General features: G+C 43.3%; 1 protein-coding gene across 2 annotated transcripts in view; it reads left to right on the forward strand.

Moving 5' to 3' along the window:
* hmcn1 (hemicentin 1) overlaps positions 1-22,839 on the forward strand; it is a 105,251-nt gene that overhangs the window by 61,222 nt on the left and 21,190 nt on the right. For both annotated transcript variants that reach the window (XM_053644977.1, XM_053644987.1), the window contains exons 32-72: positions 84-365; positions 1,100-1,208; positions 1,486-1,655; positions 2,531-2,685; positions 2,859-2,982; positions 3,064-3,165; positions 3,299-3,475; positions 3,755-3,906; positions 4,519-4,642; positions 4,972-5,147; positions 5,278-5,374; positions 5,747-5,869; positions 5,971-6,126; positions 6,637-6,918; positions 6,999-7,166; positions 10,178-10,291; positions 10,455-10,541; positions 10,772-10,963; positions 11,424-11,597; positions 11,743-11,856; positions 11,948-12,093; positions 12,252-12,405; positions 13,505-13,693; positions 14,014-14,127; positions 14,223-14,410; positions 15,605-15,701; positions 15,925-16,086; positions 16,172-16,285; positions 16,612-16,814; positions 16,897-16,978; positions 17,655-17,786; positions 18,264-18,413; positions 18,514-18,673; positions 19,450-19,574; positions 19,704-19,887; positions 20,045-20,142; positions 20,259-20,537; positions 21,401-21,597; positions 22,167-22,248; positions 22,327-22,463; positions 22,557-22,698. In XM_053644977.1, coding sequence (XP_053500952.1) covers positions 84-365; positions 1,100-1,208; positions 1,486-1,655; positions 2,531-2,685; positions 2,859-2,982; positions 3,064-3,165; positions 3,299-3,475; positions 3,755-3,906; positions 4,519-4,642; positions 4,972-5,147; positions 5,278-5,374; positions 5,747-5,869; positions 5,971-6,126; positions 6,637-6,918; positions 6,999-7,166; positions 10,178-10,291; positions 10,455-10,541; positions 10,772-10,963; positions 11,424-11,597; positions 11,743-11,856; positions 11,948-12,093; positions 12,252-12,405; positions 13,505-13,693; positions 14,014-14,127; positions 14,223-14,410; positions 15,605-15,701; positions 15,925-16,086; positions 16,172-16,285; positions 16,612-16,814; positions 16,897-16,978; positions 17,655-17,786; positions 18,264-18,413; positions 18,514-18,673; positions 19,450-19,574; positions 19,704-19,887; positions 20,045-20,142; positions 20,259-20,537; positions 21,401-21,597; positions 22,167-22,248; positions 22,327-22,463; positions 22,557-22,698 — 6,213 coding nt within the window. The remainder of the gene's footprint in view (positions 1-83; positions 366-1,099; positions 1,209-1,485; positions 1,656-2,530; positions 2,686-2,858; positions 2,983-3,063; positions 3,166-3,298; positions 3,476-3,754; positions 3,907-4,518; positions 4,643-4,971; positions 5,148-5,277; positions 5,375-5,746; positions 5,870-5,970; positions 6,127-6,636; positions 6,919-6,998; positions 7,167-10,177; positions 10,292-10,454; positions 10,542-10,771; positions 10,964-11,423; positions 11,598-11,742; positions 11,857-11,947; positions 12,094-12,251; positions 12,406-13,504; positions 13,694-14,013; positions 14,128-14,222; positions 14,411-15,604; positions 15,702-15,924; positions 16,087-16,171; positions 16,286-16,611; positions 16,815-16,896; positions 16,979-17,654; positions 17,787-18,263; positions 18,414-18,513; positions 18,674-19,449; positions 19,575-19,703; positions 19,888-20,044; positions 20,143-20,258; positions 20,538-21,400; positions 21,598-22,166; positions 22,249-22,326; positions 22,464-22,556; positions 22,699-22,839) is intronic.

The raw sequence follows: 22,839 nt of genomic DNA on the forward strand, positions 1-22,839 counted from the left end.
CATCATATTAACTTGCCTTCACCAACACAGGAAGAAAAAAAAAAAATCTCGGTGTAACCCAGTGAGATATTTTCCCCCTCTAGTTCCTCCTTCCATTGCTGGAGGTGTAGATGGAACTGTGGAGAAGAAAGTGGTGGTCAGTAAAACTCTGGTGCTGGAGTGTGAGGCGGCCGGCCATCCTGCACCCTCGCTCACCTGGTTGAAGGACGGATCTCCCGTGAACGTCGGAGAAAACCTGCGGCTTCTGGAGCAGGGCCGCAAGATGGAGATCGTCGACGCCGTGCCCTCTGATTCTGGTCTATATGTCTGTGTAGCAACAAGCATCGCAGGGGAGACGGAGATCAAGTACGACGTCGGCGTTTTAGGTACACATGCTTTCGTTCACGTACGTTTAAACGTACCATTTAGAATAAGAACAAACATCAGAGTACGTTGCTACAAGATATCGCTCAGAAATACAGCCAATAAACATATGAATCTGGAATGACTGACAGGTGTTTTGAACTGACACCCACGAGAGCCCCGCCTCCTTCCTCCCATTGTCCCATCTTACGCAAGCAATCTTCCGTCTCTTTGATTTCTGCTCGAAATAAAAAACGTTTAGAGTTCATTCATGCGAAGCGAAAATCTATCCATATATGGACGGGACTCACGCGTTATTCTTTGCCGGGGTTGGCAGGTCTCTTTCCATATGAGGAGTTGCATCCCTTTATTTTTTTTCCAGGCGTCAGCTCTGAAAGTCCAAAGCCAGTCTTTCTTGGGTGGACCTCGTCACTATAGTACACGTCCGAGAAAACGGACATGACTCGTATGCCCCTAATTAACGCCAGCTCTTACGGACCTGTCTTATTTCTTTACCATCTTTCCATCCGTTCCTCGCGTCGCGTTATTCTATTCAGTGTGAAATTCTGTAAACCTGCTGCACCATTTTAAAAACTTCTGAGCAGCTGGTCACCGCCACAATCCTAACGCACCTGCTCTCCAGACCTCTGCTAAGGTTGTCAGCTGGGTTTTATTTGGTTTGTGATTAATTGTCATGGTTTCAGAGTGAAGAAGAAAAAAACAATATGGTGTGAGCTCATTGTTTCCTGTGTTTCAGTGCCACCCGCCGTGGATGGGGCAGACAAGATTACGGATATTACCGTCATCGTTAATAACGTTCTTGAACTTGAGTGCCATGCCACAGGCACTCCTCCACCAACCATCACGTAAGCACACACACACATATACAAATATATATCTATTTAAAAAACGTCATTTAGCTTTAAAGGACGACAAAAAATGCAGTAGAGGCGGGAATTCTATTAGGATCCATCTAGTCTATGCAAGCCTTAACCATACACCCAATGTAACACACACAGCCTAATGTTCTGTCTTTGTCTGAGATGCCCATGTACAGTATAACGCAGCCACCCACTTCGTTACGTTTCTTATCCATAAACTAACGACGCACTTTCTTAACGTCGTGTACTGTTCTCCTTGTAGGTGGCTAAAGGACAGCAAGCCAGTGAGGCAGGGAGAAGGAGTGAGGATTTTGGCGAACGGTCATCGTCTGGTCATCTCGCGTGCCCAGGTCTCAGACTCGGCTCTGTTCCAGTGCGTGGCCACAAACGAAGCAGGAGAACAGGAAAGAGATTTTAAAGTAGCAGTGCACGGTAAGAAACGAGGACGTTCGACTGAAATGTTTCTCATGAGCTTAAAAACCGTTTGATCTGAAGGTGTACGATTAAATGTTTGAAATCGGTGTCGTAGACAAAAATATAATCGTGCCGGCATATTCATTTCTTTCATTACAAAACTAACATTTCAGTCACAATAAACATATTTTAAACGGACGACTCTGAGCGAAATATTCCGAAAAGCATCGATGAGTGTCCGGCGTCGGTGTGAACTCCTTTAATACTGTTTAAAAAGCATGTGAGGAAATGCTAAGAATATGTTTCTGGAAATTCTAGGTAAAAAAAGGCTGACTACTTTGTAGATCCTAAAATATTAAATTATTTATTTATTTATTTTAAAATCAAAACATCGTTCCATTTATGTTACTCCAGAGTTTTGATGACTTTATTATTATTCTAAAATGTGGTTTAAAAAAAATAAATAATTAGTGTGTCTAAACTTTTGACCGGTAGTGTATACAGTACATCACATCCATTTTCATTAAAGACAATTTTCACTAATGAATATTGTATACAAAAAATCCAATTACTGATGCACATCCGAGTCAAGACCTCGTGTCATTCAACCAGTAACTGCAATCCAGTTTCATCTCTGCTGAACATTTCTGCTGAACACGCCTACCAAACATGTCTGCTGAACATCACCTTTTTTCTTCTCTCCTCCCCTCCCTTTCCCAAATATTCCACTGAGAAGAAAAAAACAAAAAAAAACAACAAATTGAGCAACACACAGCAGTAAACATTCACAGGATTTTTTTTCTTTTTATACTAACAAAGGAAAACAAAATTAAAAGTAAACCTGCAATCCAATCAAGTTCTGTTTTTTTTTTTTCTTGTTATTTCTCGTTCAGTTCCTCCATCGATCCGTTCTACCGGTCCCGCGGAACGCTCGGTGGTGCTCTACAATCCGGTGAGCCTCCAGTGTGTGGTCAGTGGCATTCCAGCTCCCAGCATTACCTGGCTCAAAGATGGCCGTCCCGTTGACACCACTCAGGTCTTACTTAAGGTGAAGAAGATGCTTCTGTCGAATTCCTTGAAAACTCATCACACAGTTCAACTCGGTAGAAACTGGAGTGCGCGTATAGGGTTTTACAGTCATTTGTATCATTTGTACTTGTGTACGTTATCGGTCCTTTCTCTCGCGCTCTCTCTCTCTCTATCTCTCTCTCTCTAATAAAGCTGGAATCTGGAGGTAGAGTTCTACACATTAAGGAAACCAGAGTGGAGCACGCAGGCAAATACACCTGTGTGGCAACCAACGCTGCAGGAGAGGCGCAGCAGAACGTTCGCCTCAGCGTGCACGGTACGAGACACGTTCTAAGACATCCGCGAGCCTCGTGTAGCTGTTACACATTTGTTAGCTGATCATTTCACTGTTACACAGAGCCTCCTGTCATCCAGTTTGCTGGAGGAAGTGTCAATCAAACTGTCCTGGCTGGATACCAAATCCAGCTGCAGTGTAAAGCCACAGGAAGTCCTGTACCAGGTCATATTTCATTATTACATTATTATTATATTATTATTATTATTATTGCATTAGTGTTTTTTGGGTCAAATGGCCTTTGGAGGTTTAAAAAAAAAAAACCTCATGGTGATCTTGGTGTTCCTGCTAACTGCAGCTATGACGTGGTATAAGGACAGTCGGCCTCTGACCAGCGCAGCGGGCGTGAGCATCCTGAACCGAGGCCAGGTGCTGGAGATCGACCGCGTTCAGGTGTCAGACGCTGGACTCTACAAGTGCGTGGCGGTCAATGTGGCCGGCACAGCGGAGCTCGCACTCAGCCTACAGGTTTACGGTGAGTACGATACGGACGTTTCACGGGATTACTCTTTAAGTGTTTTCTGTAATTGCAGGGTTTGAGTGGCGTGGCTTTGGCAGGAGCACAAAAGAGGCAGAGCTGTATTTATTTGTGTTCGGTTATCATTTACCGAAATCTCCGCCAACTCTGTTTTGCTGTTCGGTGTGTGTGTGTGTGTGTATATATATATATATATATATATATATATATATATATATATATATATATATACATACACACACATATTCTTCTCATGATTCTCTCCTGCTCTTTCAGTGCCACCCTCCATCTCCAGTAAAGGCGGGATGGTGACGGTGGTGGTGAACGATCCTATCAGGCTGGAGTGTGAAGCCTCGGGTCTGCCTGCTCCCGGTCTCACGTGGCTCAAAGACGGCAGCCCTGTCTCCAGCTCCTCCAACGGCATCCAGGTGAACACCTCTACCGAAACGACAACCCCGGGATACCGGGCGTGCGACTAGCGGCCCTGACCACTACTGAGCCCAGATTCGAAGTGGCGTCACACATAACACGATTCATACAGTAGAACACGAGCCAGCGAATGTAACATAAATACAGAGAACAGTCAGTTTTCCATAATGGCTTTAAATGAGTTTAACCCTAACGGGACTAAAACGGGCTTTCGCTGCTGGCCGTCGAATCGGAGCTGGTTAAAGAGCTGGACTTTTATGATTTGGTGGACAAGTCTAAAAAGGTAACGCATACCGTATCGTATCATATCGCATATCAGTGAGGCTACTCAATCACTCAGAATGGATGCATCAAATACTAATGTATGCTCTTTTTGCTTTTTTTCGGGACTGTTAAAGCTCCATACAGAGTTTCAACGTCCAGGAGCCGAAGATTTACTAAACCATTTCTCTACTCTAAACTCTAACACACACACTAATCTAGTCAATCTTAGCAACAGCCTTATAATTGGTTACGGTGTATTAAAACATCAACATCTACTGCTCTGTCATTGATTTGTTTGTGCGGTAGATTGTTTGACTGTGTGTGTGTGTGTGTGTGTGGGTTTGTAGGTGTTGGCCGGAGGCAGGGTACTGTCTTTCAGGAGTGCTCAGGTGAGCGACGCAGGCCGCTACACCTGCGTGGCGGTGAACGCAGGTGGGGAGCAGCAGAGAGAGTATGATCTGCATGTCTACGGTGAGCTCCATCTTCTTCTTCTTCTTCTTCTTCTTCAAAAACTATCTGCTATTTCTAATCAGTTTGTTAGAAAGTCTATGTATCATAACGCATATCACGTAATTTCGAAATTTCCTGAAGTATCTTGCTGCAATCATTATTATTATATCGCCCACCCTTACATTAATTTTGATGAGAGAGTGGGTTTCATGCATATTTTCCCCCTCTCACCTGATGGGCTGAACTTTCTGTAATCAAAGGCAACGAGAGATAGAAGATCTAGTAGATGGATAATTGAGTGGCACCATATTCACGATGGATGACGTTTTACGTGGCTGTGTTTGCTGTAGTACCACCCAACATCGCGGGCGAAGAAGTGAACAGCACGGTCCTGATCGGCCGTTCAGTAGAGCTGCGTTGCCAGAGCGACGCCGTTCCCCCTCCCACTCTGAGCTGGCGTAAAGACGGACGGCCGCTCTACAGGAAGCCGGGACTGAGCGTGTCCGAGGACGGCAGCGTACTACAGGTATGAAACGAGCTACTAGTCCTGAACTAGATAAAACATCCTAAAGTCCTAACGTCTGAGCTACACTTGTGACTATATTTAAAATTGTATTCATTTTTATATATATATATATATATATATATATATGCAGATTGCGAGTGCTCAGATACAGGACACGGGCAGGTACACGTGCGAGGCTACAAACGTGGCGGGAAAAACGGAGAAGAACTACAATCTTAACGTGTGGGGTAAGTCTCTCTCGGAGTGTTCCACAGTTTCAGAAGGCACCACGCTTGCTTCTGTTAAAGACAATTCGATGGGGAGCGGCCAGGTGTGGTGCAAAGTGGGTAACAATGTCGTCTATTATGGGTGCAGAAGGATTTGATTAAAGTTGGCTCAGCATAGAGAACAGGTATTGAATCATCATTAAGGAAATGTTGCTTAATGAGTTGTCAGTGTGTGCCATAAGAGCGTTAAAGCAAGAAATAAGAAATATTTCCAACGTTGTACACAGCCCCTACTGCAGATCTTCCGATGCCATGCTGGACCGAACCACGGTACATTTAGATTGAAGATTGGGACTGTAGTATTTACGTAGTCTCTCTGTTTCACTCGCTCAGTTCCACCAAGTATCCGTGGATCTGACGAAGTCTCTCCTCTGACGGTGACGGTGGGCGGCCTCGTTACTTTGCTCTGCGAGTCCAGCGGGATCCCTCCTCCCAGCCTCACGTGGAAGAAAAATGGTAAGATCATCATCGTCATCCTTTTTATTTTCGTCGTCATCATTGAAGTATTGATTTTTTTTTCTATAAGAGATTTTTTTTTTATATACATGTGCACGTAGGCTCGGAGCTGAAGGCAGACTCGCGTGTGCGCGTGTTGTCCGGAGGACGTCAGCTGCAGATCACCAGTGCAGAGAGGAGCGATGCTGCGTCCTACACCTGCCAGGCGTCCAGCGTCACCGGCACAGCTGTCAAGGAGTACAGCCTGCAAGTCTACGGTACTCCACTAACCCTCACTGCACAGTACTGCACAAACTAGTCTGTTTTTATTTATTTATTGGTTTGTTTGTTTTTGCCCTTCATATTCCTAGTCACGCACACACATGCAGCCGCTGCTGTAAAGGAGCCAAGGGGTGTCAAAACATACGGACCAGATGAAATTGGAATCCAAATTTTTAATTAAAATCATCTTGTAGTCCCTGTTCTTTCACTCAGGGGCAAAACAGGGCAGTAAACTCCCAGCTGCTCACAAAATGTGTTACTGATGTCATTCTTTTAGTGTGATTTAAAAAAAAAAAAAAGCCAAAACAATAACCTGCTGTATGTATGTCTAAAAGGATTCATTTAGGGGTTTCACAACATAACAAGGCTTTAATATTCTATATTACGTGCTGTTTAAATATAATTCTTTTGCTCAAACGCATATGTTTATATATAAGTGACTGAAAGGACCGAGCGGTATCTCAGTGTCCGTGTATCCTCCTCCTTTCTTTTCCCGCCCCCTTTAGTTCGTCCCTCCATTAGCTCACCGGGCAACGGAAAAGGCGAAGTGACCGTGGTACGGGGGGGAGACGTCACCCTGCAGTGCGAGGCCGACGGCGTGCCCAGGCCTGCCATCACCTGGCTGAAAGACGGCCGACCTCTGGGAACCGGCTCCGGCGTTCAGATCCTCAGCGACGGCCGACTCGTCCGCATCAGAGACGCTCGGGTGGAGCACACCGGCCGATACACCTGCGTCGCCGTCAACGTGGCCGGACAGGATGAGAGCAAACATGATGTCACCGTTCATGGTAAGACACAAACTGACTCTCTTTAGTGTCAAATGATATTGTTGTTTTTTTCACGGATCCCACCCCCTGTGTGTGTGTAGTTCCGGCAAGCATTAGCGGGAACACACAGCGGACCGAGAACATGACCGTGGTGGTGAGAAATCCAGTGGCACTCATGTGCGAGGCCTCCGGTATCCCCCTACCCATCATCACCTGGTTGAAAGACGGCCGTCCAATCAGCACGTCCGGCTCTGTCCGGGTCATCTCAGGTATCAGAAGCTGCTTCATCTAACCTCATCTTTTGTTCATTTTTTTTTTATTTTTCCAGTCTGAAATTTGTGGCATCCACGAGCTAGCTTGTTTTCAGCGGAAGGCCAGGCACTATAAATCATACATCACCACTTGGAACGAGAGTGTCGTAACGAGAAGCCAAATTCAACAGTATGAAATGGAGAACTGAAAAGATAAACAGTGGCGCAGAAGTTATTATGTTTGGAACAGGTCGAAAATCTGCAGTCTGGATCAGCACAGAGCCTTGACATCCTAAACCACACAGAAGAGATGCAGGCTTCAAAGCTCTGCACTAAGCAGCCCAGTCCCAGGGGTGGTCAGTAAACTTCATACAGTCCCGTCCGAAACTATTGGAACGGCAAGGCCGATTCATTCGTTTGTGTTCTACATCCAAGACATTTGGGTTTGCGATCATGAAGAGGGATATGATCTGAGAGTTTAGGATTTCAGCTTTTATTTCCTGGTTAAACAACATAAAGCAGAACCTTTTGTAACACACCACCAAAACTTTTGTTGAGCAAAAGTATAGGAACAGATCAGTCTTGAAGCTAATTAAAGTAAATAACACTTGATATTTGGTTGCATATACGTTACTTACAGTAACTGCATTTATACAAATGCATACTGTATTTTTCTTCTGTGATGCTTTTCCGTGGGGGGATTTTCGCTTCAGTCTCCTCTTCAGGAGGTGAAATGCTGCTCAATTGGGTTAAGGTCTGGTGATTGACTTGGCCAGTCTAAAACCTTCCACTTTCCCCGCCGATGAAGTCCTTTGTTGAGTCGGCAGTGTGTTGTGGATCGTTGTCTTGCTGCATGATAAAGTTCCTCCACATTAATTTGGATGCACTTCTCTGAAAATCAGCAGACAAAATGTTCCTGTAAAGTTCTGAATTCATTCTGCTGCTACCCTCATGAGTTCCATCATCAGTAAAGATTAGTGAGAATGTTCCAGAAGCAGCCATGCAAGCCCAAGCCGTGACACTACCTCCACCATGTTTCACGGATGAGCGTGTATGTTTTGGATCATGAGCAGATCCTTTCTTTCTCCACACTTTGGCCTTTCCAGCACTTTAGTAGAGGTTCATCTTGGTTCCAGAACTTTTGTGGCTCATCTCTGTATTTCTTTGTGAATTTCAATCTGGATTTCAAAGCCTCTATATTTCTGCTCTCGAAGTCTTCTTCGAACGGTGGATCATGATGCCCTCACCCCTGCCCTATGGAGGTTGTTGGTGATGTTGTTGGTGATGTTGTGATGCTGACTGTGTTGTTTTTTGGGTTTTTCTTCACAGCTCTCACAATGAGTTGTTTTTTTTTCTTTTTTTCTTTTTTTTTTGTCATGAGCTGCTGTTGTTTTCCTTGACCAACCCGTTCGTTGTCTGTTGCTCAGTACACCAGTGGTTTCTTTCTTTCTCAGGACATTCCAAATTGTTGTATTAGTTATGCCCAGTGCTTCTACAATGCCTCTGATTGATTTCCCCTCAGCTTTCTCAGCTTCAAAATGGCTTGCTTTTCTCCCATAGACAGCTCTCTGATCTTCATGATGGTTTATCCTTTTTAACAATAAATGTAGTTTCACAGGTGAGACTGAAAGCTAAAACCAAAAGTAGATGTTCGGAGCTATTTATTGTTTAAACAATCAATCCAACAGGATGCACCTGGGTAACAGGAAACACCTGTCGGTCATGTTCCGATATTTTTGCTCGTATAAGAACGATGCAAAATGATGCGTCTGGTACAAAATGTTCTGTGTCGTTTAACAGATCCACATATAAATGGCAGACAATGAAAGCTGAAAATCTAAACTGTTTTCTCATTCATTTAAAAAAAAAATCTCAAACCCAAATGTCTACAGCAAAAATAAATGAGTTGGCCTTGCCGTTCCAATAGTTTTGTAGAGGACTGTATATGTGAAGAAACTAAGGAGAGGTTTGTAAGACTCAACAAGCTTCATGCAGAGACAGTACCTTGCGTGAGCTTTGCTGAGCTTGTTTTTCTCAGGTGATTCTCCTTGAAGCTGATAATTACCCGTTTTAACGCCGGAGTGAAACCGAGCGATTTGCATGGGCAGGTTGAGCTGCTTGTTTAAACAGCTGTCTCGTCAAAGTCTCCCAAACCCCACGAAACAATCGGGACATTGATGTGGACCGTCGAGACAGAAAACGAAACGCGAGTTTGACTGTTTCAGGTAGAAGTCAGTTATTCTACAGATTCTCCTGAGACCTGAGCGTTAAGATTGAGGTTGCAGTGCCATGTGAACCCAAACAAGGATGTCGTTCTTAGTCCCTGCCGAATTCATTCACGGCGTTTCTCACACGCATCGCTTTCGTTATTCCTATCGATATCAACATTCCTTAGCTTTGAGGTAGAACGTTTACAGCCAGACACCACAGACACTGAGACGAGTAAAGTTAACGCACATAAATATCAAGAAGATGATATGTGCTTGACATGACCAAGCATTTGAGTAACTCAAATTGATGTGCTCATATTTGTTAGCGACAATTCGGCCAGTTAACTGTAATGAGAGATGTACATTTACCTCCTGAAAACAGTGAACTGTATCTTCAGTGTTATACGTTTAACAAGATAATATATCTGTAAAGCAGATACTATATATATATATATATATATATATATATATATATATATATATATATATATATATATATATATAGTAGAGTAGAGAGAGAGATAGATAGATACTACTACTTTACTACTGAAGCTGGGAGCAACCATGTTGATTTATCATCACTTTCTGGACTCTGAAGTTTACGAGTGGGTTTTTTCCTAGTCGGAGTTTGGAAAATCCGAGTTATGAGTGTTCTTCGGACGCATAACGCATAAAATCTCAGTCACTTACTTCAGATCACTGGAAGTGTCACGTCCCTGAAAAGTCTTATCAAGCATCATCTGTGTTTTATTGTGCAATTTAAACTCGTTTTAGCGGGAGTTATAGCTCGCTGGTTCTGTTTTATTTGCGGTCGTCCAGGTGGGCGGAGTCTGCGTTTGATGCATGCCGCAGCGGAGGATGCCGGGAGGTACACCTGTATCGTATCCAATACCGCTGGAGAGGACAGGAAGAACTTTGACCTGGACGTATTAGGTAACAGTACACACACTGCATGTTTTGAAGTATTTTGTTGGAAGTCGTTTACAGTTAGCAAGTAAAAAAAAAAAAAACAAAAACAAACAAATCTCGACTGGTTTGATTTCAGATTATAAAAATTTTTTTGTTGTTGTTTATTTGGCCGTTTCTTTCTCATTAGTTCCTCCAAGCATCGTGAATGATGGTGGGTTACAGGATGTGAGGGTAAAGGAGGGGCAAAACATCACTCTGACCTGTGAGGTCACCGGTATGTCATCCTCAAGCACTACACTACAAATACAGACACTATTTATTTATTTATTTATTTTTACACCCGTGTTAATATTCTCCTTTCTTACAAATACTGAAGATCTGTCATTTAATAATACTATTGCCGTTTTACTGAAAGGTAGATTTTAAATAAATATACAGTATATACGATGGCCTTGAGATATGTAGTTCCTTCCATATTGACCTCTGAGCTTTGGTGCTGCTTAGGGAACCCAGTGCCTGAGATCACCTGGTTGAAGGACGGTCAGTCGGTGATAGGCGAAGAGCGGCTGCAGGTGATGTCACATGGGCGCTTCCTCCATATAAACGACGCTCAAGTGGTCGACACGGGCAGGTACAGCTGCCTCGCTTCCAACAGTGCCGGAGACAGGAGCGCACACTTTAATCTCAACGTCCTCGGTATGTCTGTGTGTGTCTGTCTGTATAGAACAGTGTTTACACGCTATATATTTAGTAGCTCTTACGTCATGCTAGTACCAAATAAACACCAACACATTTTGGTAGTGTTACTGATTAACCGCAAACGATAAAACATGTAAGTCCAGTTTATCGCTTTACGTCATGTGATTTCTTCACACCGCAAATGCCAGGCGTTGATCACGTTGTTGGATAAGCTACATGCCATAGCAAGACACACAAGTTTGAATAAATTTAGTTTGTGATCAGGTACCTTAATGACTTAAATGTTTTTTATTTAACTAGACCTGATTGAGATGTGTGTAAAAGACAAACCTAAAGGAAAGCTTGTATGTGTGTATATATAGTATGTCAAAATGTCACCATGTGAAGGGTTTTCCAGGGCTGTGACACATGTACATGCTGAAGAGTGTGTGTGTGTGTGTGTGTGTGTGTCTCACAGTTACTCCCACCATCACTGGCTCTGGGCCAGAGGGATCTTCTGAGGAGGTGACTGTGACTCTGAACAGCCCCACATCTCTGGTGTGTGAAGCTCAGTCCTACCCCCCCGCCATCATCACCTGGCTCAAAGACGGCACACCTTTCGAGTCCAGCCGCAACGTCCGGGTACTCCCAGGTACCAAATCCCAGCAATACTGTACTGTAACTCCTACCTGCGTTTTTGGCAGAACGGATAAAAGAGCTGGATGGAAAACCACATACTGTAGCAACAGCACTTTAGTGACCGTTGATTGATTTATTTATTTATTTTCCCCCTGCAGGTGGGCGCACTCTTCAGATCCTGAATGCGCAAGAAGAGGATGCTGGGAGATACACGTGCGTGGCCACCAACGAGGCTGGGGAGACCCTGAAGAACTACGAGGTCAAAGTTTATAGTGAGTATGAAGGTTAAGGTTCAGGGTGCTTCTGTTAGCACTGTATGATTCTAAACAATGTATGCGTTTGTTTTTTTTGTTTTTTTTTAAGTTCCCCCTGTTATCAGTAAGGACGACATACAAGGAGAAGGTTTTGCCCCAAAAGAGATCAAAATTAAAGTCAACAACACGCTGACGCTCGAGTGTGAGGCCCAGGCAATCCCAATCCCTACTCTACACTGGTACAAGGATGGCCAGGTCAAACACACACACACACACACACACACACACACACACACACACACACACACACACACACACACACACACACACACAGAGTTACATTTTCACTCATGACAAAATCTCATGTTAAGGTGTATTGTTTGACAATCAAATGTCTTTCTGTTTCTCTTTAGATCCTTAAGACAGACGATGAGCGCATTACAGTCACACCTAATGGTCGAATCGTTCAGATAAAGCAGGCTCAGGTGTCCGATACGGGCCGGTACACCTGCGTCGCTACCAACATTGCAGGCGAGGATGAAAAGGACTTCGATGTAAATATACAAGGTGAACACGCGCTTCAGATGTTCAACTTCTAACACCCCCTGCTGGATTCATTTCCCAAATGAACACCTGCGAAACTCAACCTAGTAGTATGATTCCCTCTAGTGGCTGTGTGTATGTATGTATGTATGTATGTATGTATGTATGTATTTATTTATTTATTTATGCTTCAGTTTTTGACTGAAATATGACTCTCTTGCTCAAGATAAATGGAGAATGCTTCGAGTTCGTTAACGTAAAATAAAACCGAGCAGCGGTATGTTCGACTTGGCTAATGTTAGAATAATATACACTCGCCGTCCACTTTATTAGGTACACCTGTACACCTGCTCGTTTATGCAGTCATTCAATCAACCAGCAGCACAGTACATAAAATCCTGCAGATACACGTCAACAGCTTCAGTTAATGTTCACATCAAGAAGGCGTTACAGCCTGCAGACCCTCTGCTCATTCGATGTTTTTTTTGTTTGTTTGTTTGTTTGTTTTTACACCATTCTGCGTAAACTCGAGAGATTTTCGTTGAAATGTGAAAAATCCCAGCTGATCAGCAGTTTCTGAAAGACTCAAACCCAACCCGTCTGACACCAGCAACCGTGCCACAGTTAAAAGTCACAGAGATCACACGTCCCCCCGTTCTGATGTTTGATTTTTATGTATGAACAGAAGCTCTTGACTTGTATGTGCATAAATTAAATTTTTCATGCATTGAGCTGCTGCCACACGATTGGCTGATTTGGATAACTGCCTTAGTTAATGAGCAGGTGTTCCTAATAAAGTGGACGGAGAGCGTATCGTTAACCGTATTTATTTAGGGACTCCACCGGAAAATTGTTCGCCTGAAAAACGCTGGAAATGGGGTCAGGGAGGTCTGTTAATGTAAAGCCCAAACCCCGACAAATAGCTCCAGAAAAATGTAAAAAAAATTGATAAATATTTATTTATTTAAAAAATAAATAGAAACTAACAAAAGCAAACAAAATATGTATACAACACAAAGCTATAATAATAGTCTACGAGACAATTTTTAAAAATCTCATTGTGTTTGATACTGAGTAATTTGATTTTTTTTTATTATTATTATTATTTTTTTTTGTCTTGCAGTTCCTCCTAGTTTCCAAAGAAATGGCAACCCTGACTCTGGTATTGTGTCTGCTGGCGAGGTGAAGGATGTCATTCTGAATAATCCCATCTCGCTGTACTGTGAGACCAACGCTGTGCCGCCTCCCACTCTCACCTGGTACAAAGACGGACAGCTGCTCACCTCCAGCAGCAGAGTGCTCATCTTACCTGGTACGTACGCGTTACGCCGTTCATCTGCGTGAAGCTGATTTGTGCTTGTAAATCTTCAGCGTAACAGTTCGATAGCGTCAGTGCGCACTAGGCTTACGCGGTATCGGAGAATTCATTTTTTTTTATATTTTACCACCCTTAAAGGAAATCCACTTTCCTCAATTGTTAATTCTTTTTTTTTTTTTTTTAAACAGCAAGCCCCATCGGCTTTTACTAGCATTCATATCATAGTCCAGTGTGTTTTTATTTTTGATTGGACCTTTTAATTTTATGAGACTTGAAGGTGGGTGCTTGTGTTTATTTCTGTGTTTCATGCATAGGCGGTAGAGTGCTGCAGATCCCCCGAGCTCAAACCGAGGACTCTGGAAGATATACATGCGTGGCCATCAACGAGGCTGGAGAAGACTCAGTCCAGTATGACATCAGAGTCTTGTGTACGTAACTCTCAAAAATTGAATGTCGCAGCATGTGGAAGCTCTCTGTTCGTTGGCTGTTAGCATCAATTGGTGACGTGTGTGTGTGTGTGCAGTGCCTCCATCTATCCGTGGAGCTGACCGAGACGTTCCTGATGACGTGACCGTGCTGGTGAATAAGTCCACGCTGCTGGAATGCCATGTGGATGGAAGCCCTAGTCCTAAAATCAGCTGGTTCAAAGATGGCCTGCTTTTAAACCCAGACAGAACACACACCCTACTGTCCAGCGGCAGGACACTGCAGGTGTGAGAAACAACCGGAAAACAAGAAACATCAATTATATGCCATAAGTGTAACTGTAAATACACATCAGGGCGTCTTTTTACAGTAGCAATCGAAATGATTCAACCCCCATTGCAAATCAGGTTTATTGTCAAAATGTACAGACTTTCAGCTGTTTGCCATGAACAAATCAAACAAACGCAATTGAAATAGTTCAACACAACGAACGCTTCAAGTGGTTTCCCCAAATTCAACTGAAAATGCAACTCGTAATGATTTCTCCAGTCTCAAAATTATTCAACCCCCTGAATAGAATCCCTCACAGCAGGCTAGGCTAGGGGCAGAAAATCCATTTAATACCTGAACTGGCTAGGGGTGGAAAATTAATGAAATACCTGGACGAGGCAGAAAAAGGAAGCCATCAACGGCTGCAAGCAGATTTCTGAGAAGGCAGGTTGTGAAAACCCTCGAGTGACTGCAAAAGACCTGCAGCAAGACTCGGTATAACAAGCACTGAGGTTTCAGTGAGCACAGTAAGGCGCGTACTAAACGCAGAAGCTTTCCATGCCAGGACTCCAAGACGTTCACCACTACTGACCCAAAAGCACAAGAAAAGTCGCTCAAAATCATATAAATAAGCCACAGAAGTTTTGGGATCCTGTTCTGTGGAGCGATGAAACAAACCTGGAATTTTTCGGCATTTGAAGAAGGCGGTTGCAGCACGCAAGCCCAAGAATATTACTGAACTGGAGGCCGCGGCTCATGAGGAACGGGAGAAGATTCCTCAGGAACGCTGCCAGAAGCTGGTGTCTGGCTATGCATCTCGTTTGCAGCAGGTCATAACAGCATAAGGGTGCTCTACTAAATACTAAAGATGCTCGCCATGAAGGGGGTGAATAATTTTGAAACTGGAGAAATCATTATAAGTTGCATTTTTAGTTGAATTTTGGGAAACCACTTGAAGCGTTCATTGTGTTGAACTACTTCAATTGCTTTTGTTTGATTTGTTCAGTAGAAAGTGCTAAAAGTCTGTACATTTTGACAATACAGCTGATCTGCAATGGGGGTTGAATCATTTTGATTGCATGTATGTGTGTGTGTGTGTGTGTGTGTGTGTGTGTGTATATATATAATATATATATATATAATATAATATAATAATTCAAATGAATCTACTGTATGGAAGTGTATAGCCAATAGTTGTGTGTGTTCCAGATTTCGAACGCACAGGTGACCGACACAGGGCGTTATGTGTGTGTGGCTGAAAACGTTGCTGGAAGTGCTGAGAAATACTTCAGTCTCAACGTGCACGGTGAGGTTTTCACCAGCTCCGTGTCTCTCAGAAAGCCTTTCAGTCGATGTGAAACGTGCAAGGACGGGTCATTTATATACTGAAATTAGCATCCGTTTAATTGCATGTTCGATGTTTTAGCTTGTGTCGACGTTATTTGTATAAGCGTTCCAGGTTGCTGTCAGATGGATTATATGGATCAAATGAATATTTATGCGATGAAGCGATGCTTGTATTTCTCCAGTTCCTCCCTCTATAGTGGGTGTATATGAGGAGAATGCTACTGTGGTAGTGAACAATTTTGTCTCTCTGAGCTGCGAGGCCACTGGCTTCCCTCCTCCTACTCTGAGCTGGCTGAAAGACAGGAAACCTGTACAGGGCAACAGCAATGCTGTTATCGTGCCAGGTATAAATATCTAAATGTGCACCTAATTAACAAAATATGTTTATGCATGTTGATATTTTATGTATATTTGTTTTTTGTCTTTTAGGCGGCCGAACGTTACAGATTCTGAAGGCTAAAATGTCTGATGGTGGGAAGTACAGTTGCGTGGCCATGAACCCAGCAGGAGAGGCACAGAAGATCATCTACCTCACAGTTTTTGGTCAGCGTGCACACATGAGCGTATACAAGAACTGCAGAGAAATTTCTTATTTTGTCCGTTGGCCCAAATCTCCAGGACACGGGGCGTTTCTGCAGCACTACAGAGTCCTTTTGGCTCAGTTTAGCAGATTGCTAATGGGATGTTGTCTGCATCCCATAATACAAAACATGTTTGATTTAGGATCAGTGGATAAACCAAATTAAGCAAATTAAATAAATAAATCAAATAATTTGCAATATGTTTTGATTTCTTTCCCAGTCATTGAAGGGCATATTCAGAATATCTACAAATATAGAAATCCTGCCTGTTTTTCTTCTACGCTGCAGTTCCACCCAGCATCAGAGACCGCAGCGGCGACTCTCCCGTAGTGGTCAATGTGCGTGTGGGGAAGTCGGTAACTCTGGAGTGCCAGTCCAACGCCATCCCACCTCCCACGATCACCTGGTACAAGAACGGACGTCTCGTCACCGAGACCACCAACCTTCACATCTCCGCTAATGGACAAACTCTGGAAATGAAAGGAACGGAGGTGTGTGGGTGTGTCTTTTAAACGTAAGGATATTACCAAAGCATGACCGCATAAGTGAGGATTCTTCTACTCTGTGTTTCAGGTGTCTGATACCGGCCTATACGTCTGCAAGGCCAGCAACATAGCAGGCCAGGTGGACAAGAACTTCCATCTTAACATCTATGGTTAGAAAAAAAAACCATTTCCCCTAATATTCCTCTATGAATTATGGTGAATCATCGAGAACATTCATTTAGAGAAGATTCATGACTAAGTCCATTTGTTGTTCTACAGTAGGGAGATTATTATATACATTCACCATCCACTATATTAGGGACACCTGCGTATTCATGCAGTCATGCAATCAGCCAATCGCGTGGCGGTGTTTTTCCAATCTTCAAATGTCCAACTGTATCTTCAGATTCTCGATAAGGAGTGGAAATCAACGCAGTCTTCTGCTGCTATAGAAGACCATCCGCCTCAAGGATGCTTTTCTGCTAACCACGTTTAAAAAAAAAAAAAGTACAATAAAAACGAGTAAAAAAGAGTATTTGAGTCACCGGAGCCTTGCGGCCAGTTTGAACCAGTCTGGTCGTTCTCCCCTGACCTCTCTCGTTAGCAAGACGTTTGGTCACTGATATCACTGATGATGATTTTTTTTCCACATTCTGATGTATGATGTGAAGCTTAAACGGAAGCTCTTGGCATGCATCATGCTTTTACGCGTTGCGCTGCTGCCACATGGTTGACTGACTGACTGGATAATCGCATAAATGAGCACTCGGAACTCAGTGGCTGGTGAGGTGTATATGCAAAAACAGTTTAATAAAGTCTGGACCGTGTGTGTGTGTGTGTGATCAGTGCCGCCAAGTATAGATGGCCCAGCAGAGGAACATGTGGTGGAGACCATCAGTAATCCAGTAACCTTTGCCTGTGATGCCACGGGCATCCCGCATCCCAGCCTCACCTGGCTAAAGAATGGCAGAGTAATTGGTGAGAACCTCTCCAGTGCTTTAACACCTAAATCAGCTGACACTTTTTTTTTTTATGTGCTGATCGGTTTATTAGAGCAGTTTTACTGTAGCGGTAATGGATTAAAAAAAAATATCTAAAATAATTTGATATTTGGTGGGAGTTACGTCATTAAACCACAGTTAACCTTCAGACATACTGTGAGGCACTAGCAGAACTTGATTGTATTGTGTATGAACACAGTAGTGCTTAGAAAGAGCTCGAGTTTGGGAGATTGACCACCTTGCTTCACTAAAACTACTTATATCCGTTCAATCAGTCGATAATAGAACACGTATTTCTACCGGTGTTAAAAGTTTTATACAGGCCACAGGCCCCAGTGCCTAAATGGGAGTGGCTAAATGGGAGTGGCCAAAGAACCCAGTGATCACTAGTGACCTTTTTTTAAAATTTAGCTGACTGCCCCAATGCTGTTGTCTAAACCGTTTTGTCTTCTAGAGAATTCTGAATCTCTGGAGATGCACATCCTGTCAGGAGGTGGTAAGCTTCAGATCGCTCGCTCACAGCTATCTGATAGTGGCACCTACACCTGCCTGGCCTCTAACGTTGAAGGCAAAGCCCAAAAGAGCTACCATCTCACTATACAGGGTAAATATACACGTGTTCAATACAGCACTAAATAAAGCGACTCTTAAAATTCAGTTCTCTAGATCGGGGACCTTTTTTTTTTTTTTTTTTTTTGCTCTAGTGCCACCCAGTATCACAAGATCCGAGATGCCCAGCGAGATGAGTGTTCTGCTGAACGATAGCATTCAGCTGGTGTGTCATGCAAAAGGGACTCCAGCCCCTACAATTCAGTGGTTGAAGGATGGGAAAGCGCTGAGCCGAACTGGCCTCGAGAATATCAGGTGTGTTTGTGTGTGTGTGTGCGTGTGTGTGTGTGTGTGTGTGTGTGAATATGCCTATGCTTTAGTGTCTATAGAAGCCCTGAACTCCAAGTTTCAGAACAAAAAGTGCTATGTTGTTATTGTGACTTGCTAACTCTTTATTTCAAGATACCATGTTGTTGTTTTAACATAATATCTTATATATATATATATATATATATATAAGAATTAAGATATTCTATATATATATTCTATATATCAATATTTTGCATTATCTCATTAAAGTTTTTGCAATATTTCAAGAAATTATGTTAACTCGCCTTATACATCTCATTATTTTGATTTAATAACTCGGCATTCTCAAAATAACGGTAATTTATTTCAGATCAGCTTATAGTATTAATAATGCTCGTTTATATATGTTGTTTCTCAGTTAGCGAGTAAAGCCAGACATGTAGTGATTTAGTGGAATTCAGTTTACAAATACGCATCTAATGATTGCTAATTCACTTAAAGGCATTCGGGTTTGGTGAAGGTTTTTTACTTCTGACTCTTAAACTGACGTAATTCTATAGTGGCCATGGGGGTCGATTTCATTATAACTACTGAATATCTTGAAATAATGAGATAATAACTCAAAACAATGACGTAATATCCTGAAAGTACGACGTACATGTAGTCCCGGGTGTCTCCGTCAGCTGTGCAGGCAAAGTGCTTCAGCTGACAGTGATATGATGGCGGTACGCATTAAATCTACAGCACAATACGGCATGTCCGTGTTCATTATGTCTCTGCAGAATCAGCCCTGATGGCAGTACACTTACAGTAACAGCCACCCAAACAACAGACAGCGGCAAATACACATGTGTGGCCACTAACAAGGCTGGCGAGGAGGACAGGATCTTTAATCTTAATGTATATGGTAAGTTAAGCTTCGGTTCACAATAACAAAAAAATTAAAAATAAATAAAAACAAGCGTATTAAAAATACAGTCCATTCAGAGCGAGACGTAGTACCCGTATTATTCCAAAAGCTGCTTCCTGTCCTCAGTCCCTCCAGTGATCCAGAGTAACGGGGACGCAGCCGAGGTGTTGACGCCAGTCGTGGACAGCTCAGTAAACATGGAGTGCGTGGCCAGCGGATCTCCTCCACCTCAGCTCAATTGGCTGAAAAACGGCCTGCCCCTGGCTGTGTCCTCCCACATACGCCCGCTGTCTGCTGGACAAGTCCTCCGGTAAACACGCTCAAAAATGACGTTTCCAAAATCCGTAACATGTTTACGCATACGCCTCGGGGGAAAAAAACTTTGTACAGGCATTTATCATATTTGTTCAAAACATGTATTAGCAGTTTTGTGTGATTTGTAACCAAGTATACTCTGTGTTGTTCAGCATTGCTCGCCTTCAGGTCTCAGATGGAGGCACGTACACGTGTGTGGCGTCCAACCGAGCTGGAGTGGACAACAGACACTACAACCTCCAGGTGTATGGTGAGATAGCTGAACACCCAACCCGTGATTTTTAGGATTTAAAAAAAAAAAAGTTAATTATGCGTATTGGCATCGGCGTTTTCTTCTTTAACGCTCTCCGGTTGTCGACTGTTCAGTTCCCCCCAGTCTAGACGGTGCAGGCAGTACCGACGATGTGACGTTGGTTAGAGGGAGCACGGTTGCCCTGGTGTGCGTCTCCGACGGGACCCCAAACCCATCCCTGTCCTGGATGAAGGAGGGAGCTTCTTTGCCCACGGATACCCACGTCACCCTGCTGAACCACAACAGCACTTTGCAGCTCTCCCGCATCCAGGTAGACCACACGGGACGCTACACCTGCGTCGCACGTAACCAGGCCGGAGAAGCCCGTCGCCACTTCAACCTCAAAGTGCTGGGTGAGGAAAATAACGGGAAAGATACAAGCGAGTGATAATACAGAGCGTGAGACAAGAGCAGTAGGAATCCGAGGCGACAGGGGATGATCTGGACAGTTGATGATCGGAAAAAGACCAGGTGATGTTTTACCATCTTCAACTGTCCAGTTTCAGTGCCCACTATACAGTAGCTTCGTATTCCTGTTCATGACCGTAAAGAGTAGAGCCTGATATAGTATTGTAGCCCATCCGCATCACACTTTGATATAGTGAGTGTTCTGAGATGCTTTTCTGTTCACTACAGTCGTAAAGAGGGGTTATTTGACTTACTGTAGACTTCCTGTCAAATTGGAACCTGTCAAATTCCCCTCGGACATCTCTCATCTCTCAGAAAGGTGTTTCTGCAAGCTGAACTGACACTCACTGGATGTTTGGGAGTTTTTTGGGGTTTTTTTTTTTTGTTTCTCCCACCATTCTGGACAAACTCTAGATGCCGTAATACTACTGAACAGCAGCACTGATAGCACGATATTCTGGTGAATTCTGTCTCTGACCGTATCTCAGCCTCATCTACATCACTGTAGTTCATAATTGGCTTCAACTAGAGATGTGTGTGGGACTGGATTATTTCCTATCTTAGTTGGTTCTGTTTCCCAAAAAAAAAAAACATTATTAGCCTAATTTAAACCTGCCCTGACCAGGCAGTTACTAAGGATGATTGAATGAATGCTATTCGTTCATGAATGTTTTTCAGACGCCCTGTGAACTTTTTCCGGCAAATGAAATCCATGGCTTAGCTAAACCTGATCTCAACTATAATAAATATGCTAGTTTGTGTTTTTTGTTTTGGCCGTTATTACATCTTTTCTTTGCCCATGTATCAGACCCCCCACGCATAAACGGTTCAGGATTCCCCACTGAAGTGTCCGTGGTGGTGAACCACGCCCTCGAGCTCGTTTGCGAGGCAGAGGGAATCCCCGCACCCACGCTGACCTGGGTAAAGGACGGCCGGCCGCTACCTCAGATGGACAGCCCGAGCGTCCTCCGCGGAGGTGAAGTGCTCCGGATCGCCTCTGCACAGGTCAGTCATTGACCGCTAAATCAGCAGTCGTGAAGCTCACTATGGGGTTTTTTATTTTTACTTCAAATTAGTGTTGTGATGCATAAAAGAGAGTCAAATACAGATCAGATTTCAAACAGACAATTAAGCCGAAGATGTCATTCATACAAGAAGAAAGGAAGAGACGCGAGATATTTAAATTTCTTGAATTCCCATACAAGCAAATGTTTAAGTAAGGGGGGAAAAAGCAGGGGCATGCTGTTACAGGAAAATAATCAGTGACTAGGGTGGTCTGATACAGGCAGATACGTTACCTCTGACTGTTACAAACCACTGACACTGGAGACTCCTTCCAAAAATGCTAAACTTATCCTTACAGGAAACCTAACTGTATTGACATTTATACTGTACATGTGTATAATCCTTGCAGGTGGGTTAAGACCTTCTGACCAATCAGAATCTAGCATTCAACAGCCTTTATTATTATTATTATTATTATTATTATTATTATTATTATTAAATTAATGCATACTCCTCCCATATCATGAACATGTGAATCTGACACACTCTGTTGCCTGAAACATGTGAAGGTCGAGGACACTGGAAGATACAGCTGTTTGGCAACGAGCCCTGCTGGAGACGATGACAAAGAGTTCCTGGTTAGAGTCCACGGTAAGTTCATTATAATAGTATTGGGCAGGTATTGTAATCACAAAGACATTCTCATGAATCTAAGTTTTGTATCCATAGTTCCACCCAACATTGCTGGTGAGAGCGGTGTCCAGGACGTATCAGTGCTTCAGAACAGGCAGGTAACCTTGGAGTGCCGATCCGATGCTGTACCACCCCCCACCCTGTCCTGGCTCAAAGATGGAGCTCCTCTGAAGGTATACGCAGTATGAATGTATTCAGATCAAACAGCACTGGTAGACAAGCTTGAGTAATATACACTACATTTAAAAAAAAAATCTTTATTTCAGGCATCTCCACGCGTGCGTGTGCTATCCAGCGGTCGCTATCTGCAGATCAATAACGCAGAGCTAGGAGACACCGGTCGCTACACGTGCACGGCTAGCAACGTCGCTGGGGAGACCAGACGTCATTTCGACCTCAGTGTAAACGGTGAGAAGTAATCATAATGCGCGAGTTAAGCACGTATACAAACTGTCGGATATTCTTGAACCCTTTGATTTAATGTGGATGTGCGTCAGAATCTTTTGTAACAATTAGAAAAACAACATTTATAATACAATTTAACAACAC

The sequence above is a fragment of the Ictalurus furcatus genome, chromosome 2, assembly GCF_023375685.1.
Source record: "Ictalurus furcatus strain D&B chromosome 2, Billie_1.0, whole genome shotgun sequence".
Taxonomy (NCBI): domain Eukaryota; kingdom Metazoa; phylum Chordata; class Actinopteri; order Siluriformes; family Ictaluridae; genus Ictalurus; species Ictalurus furcatus.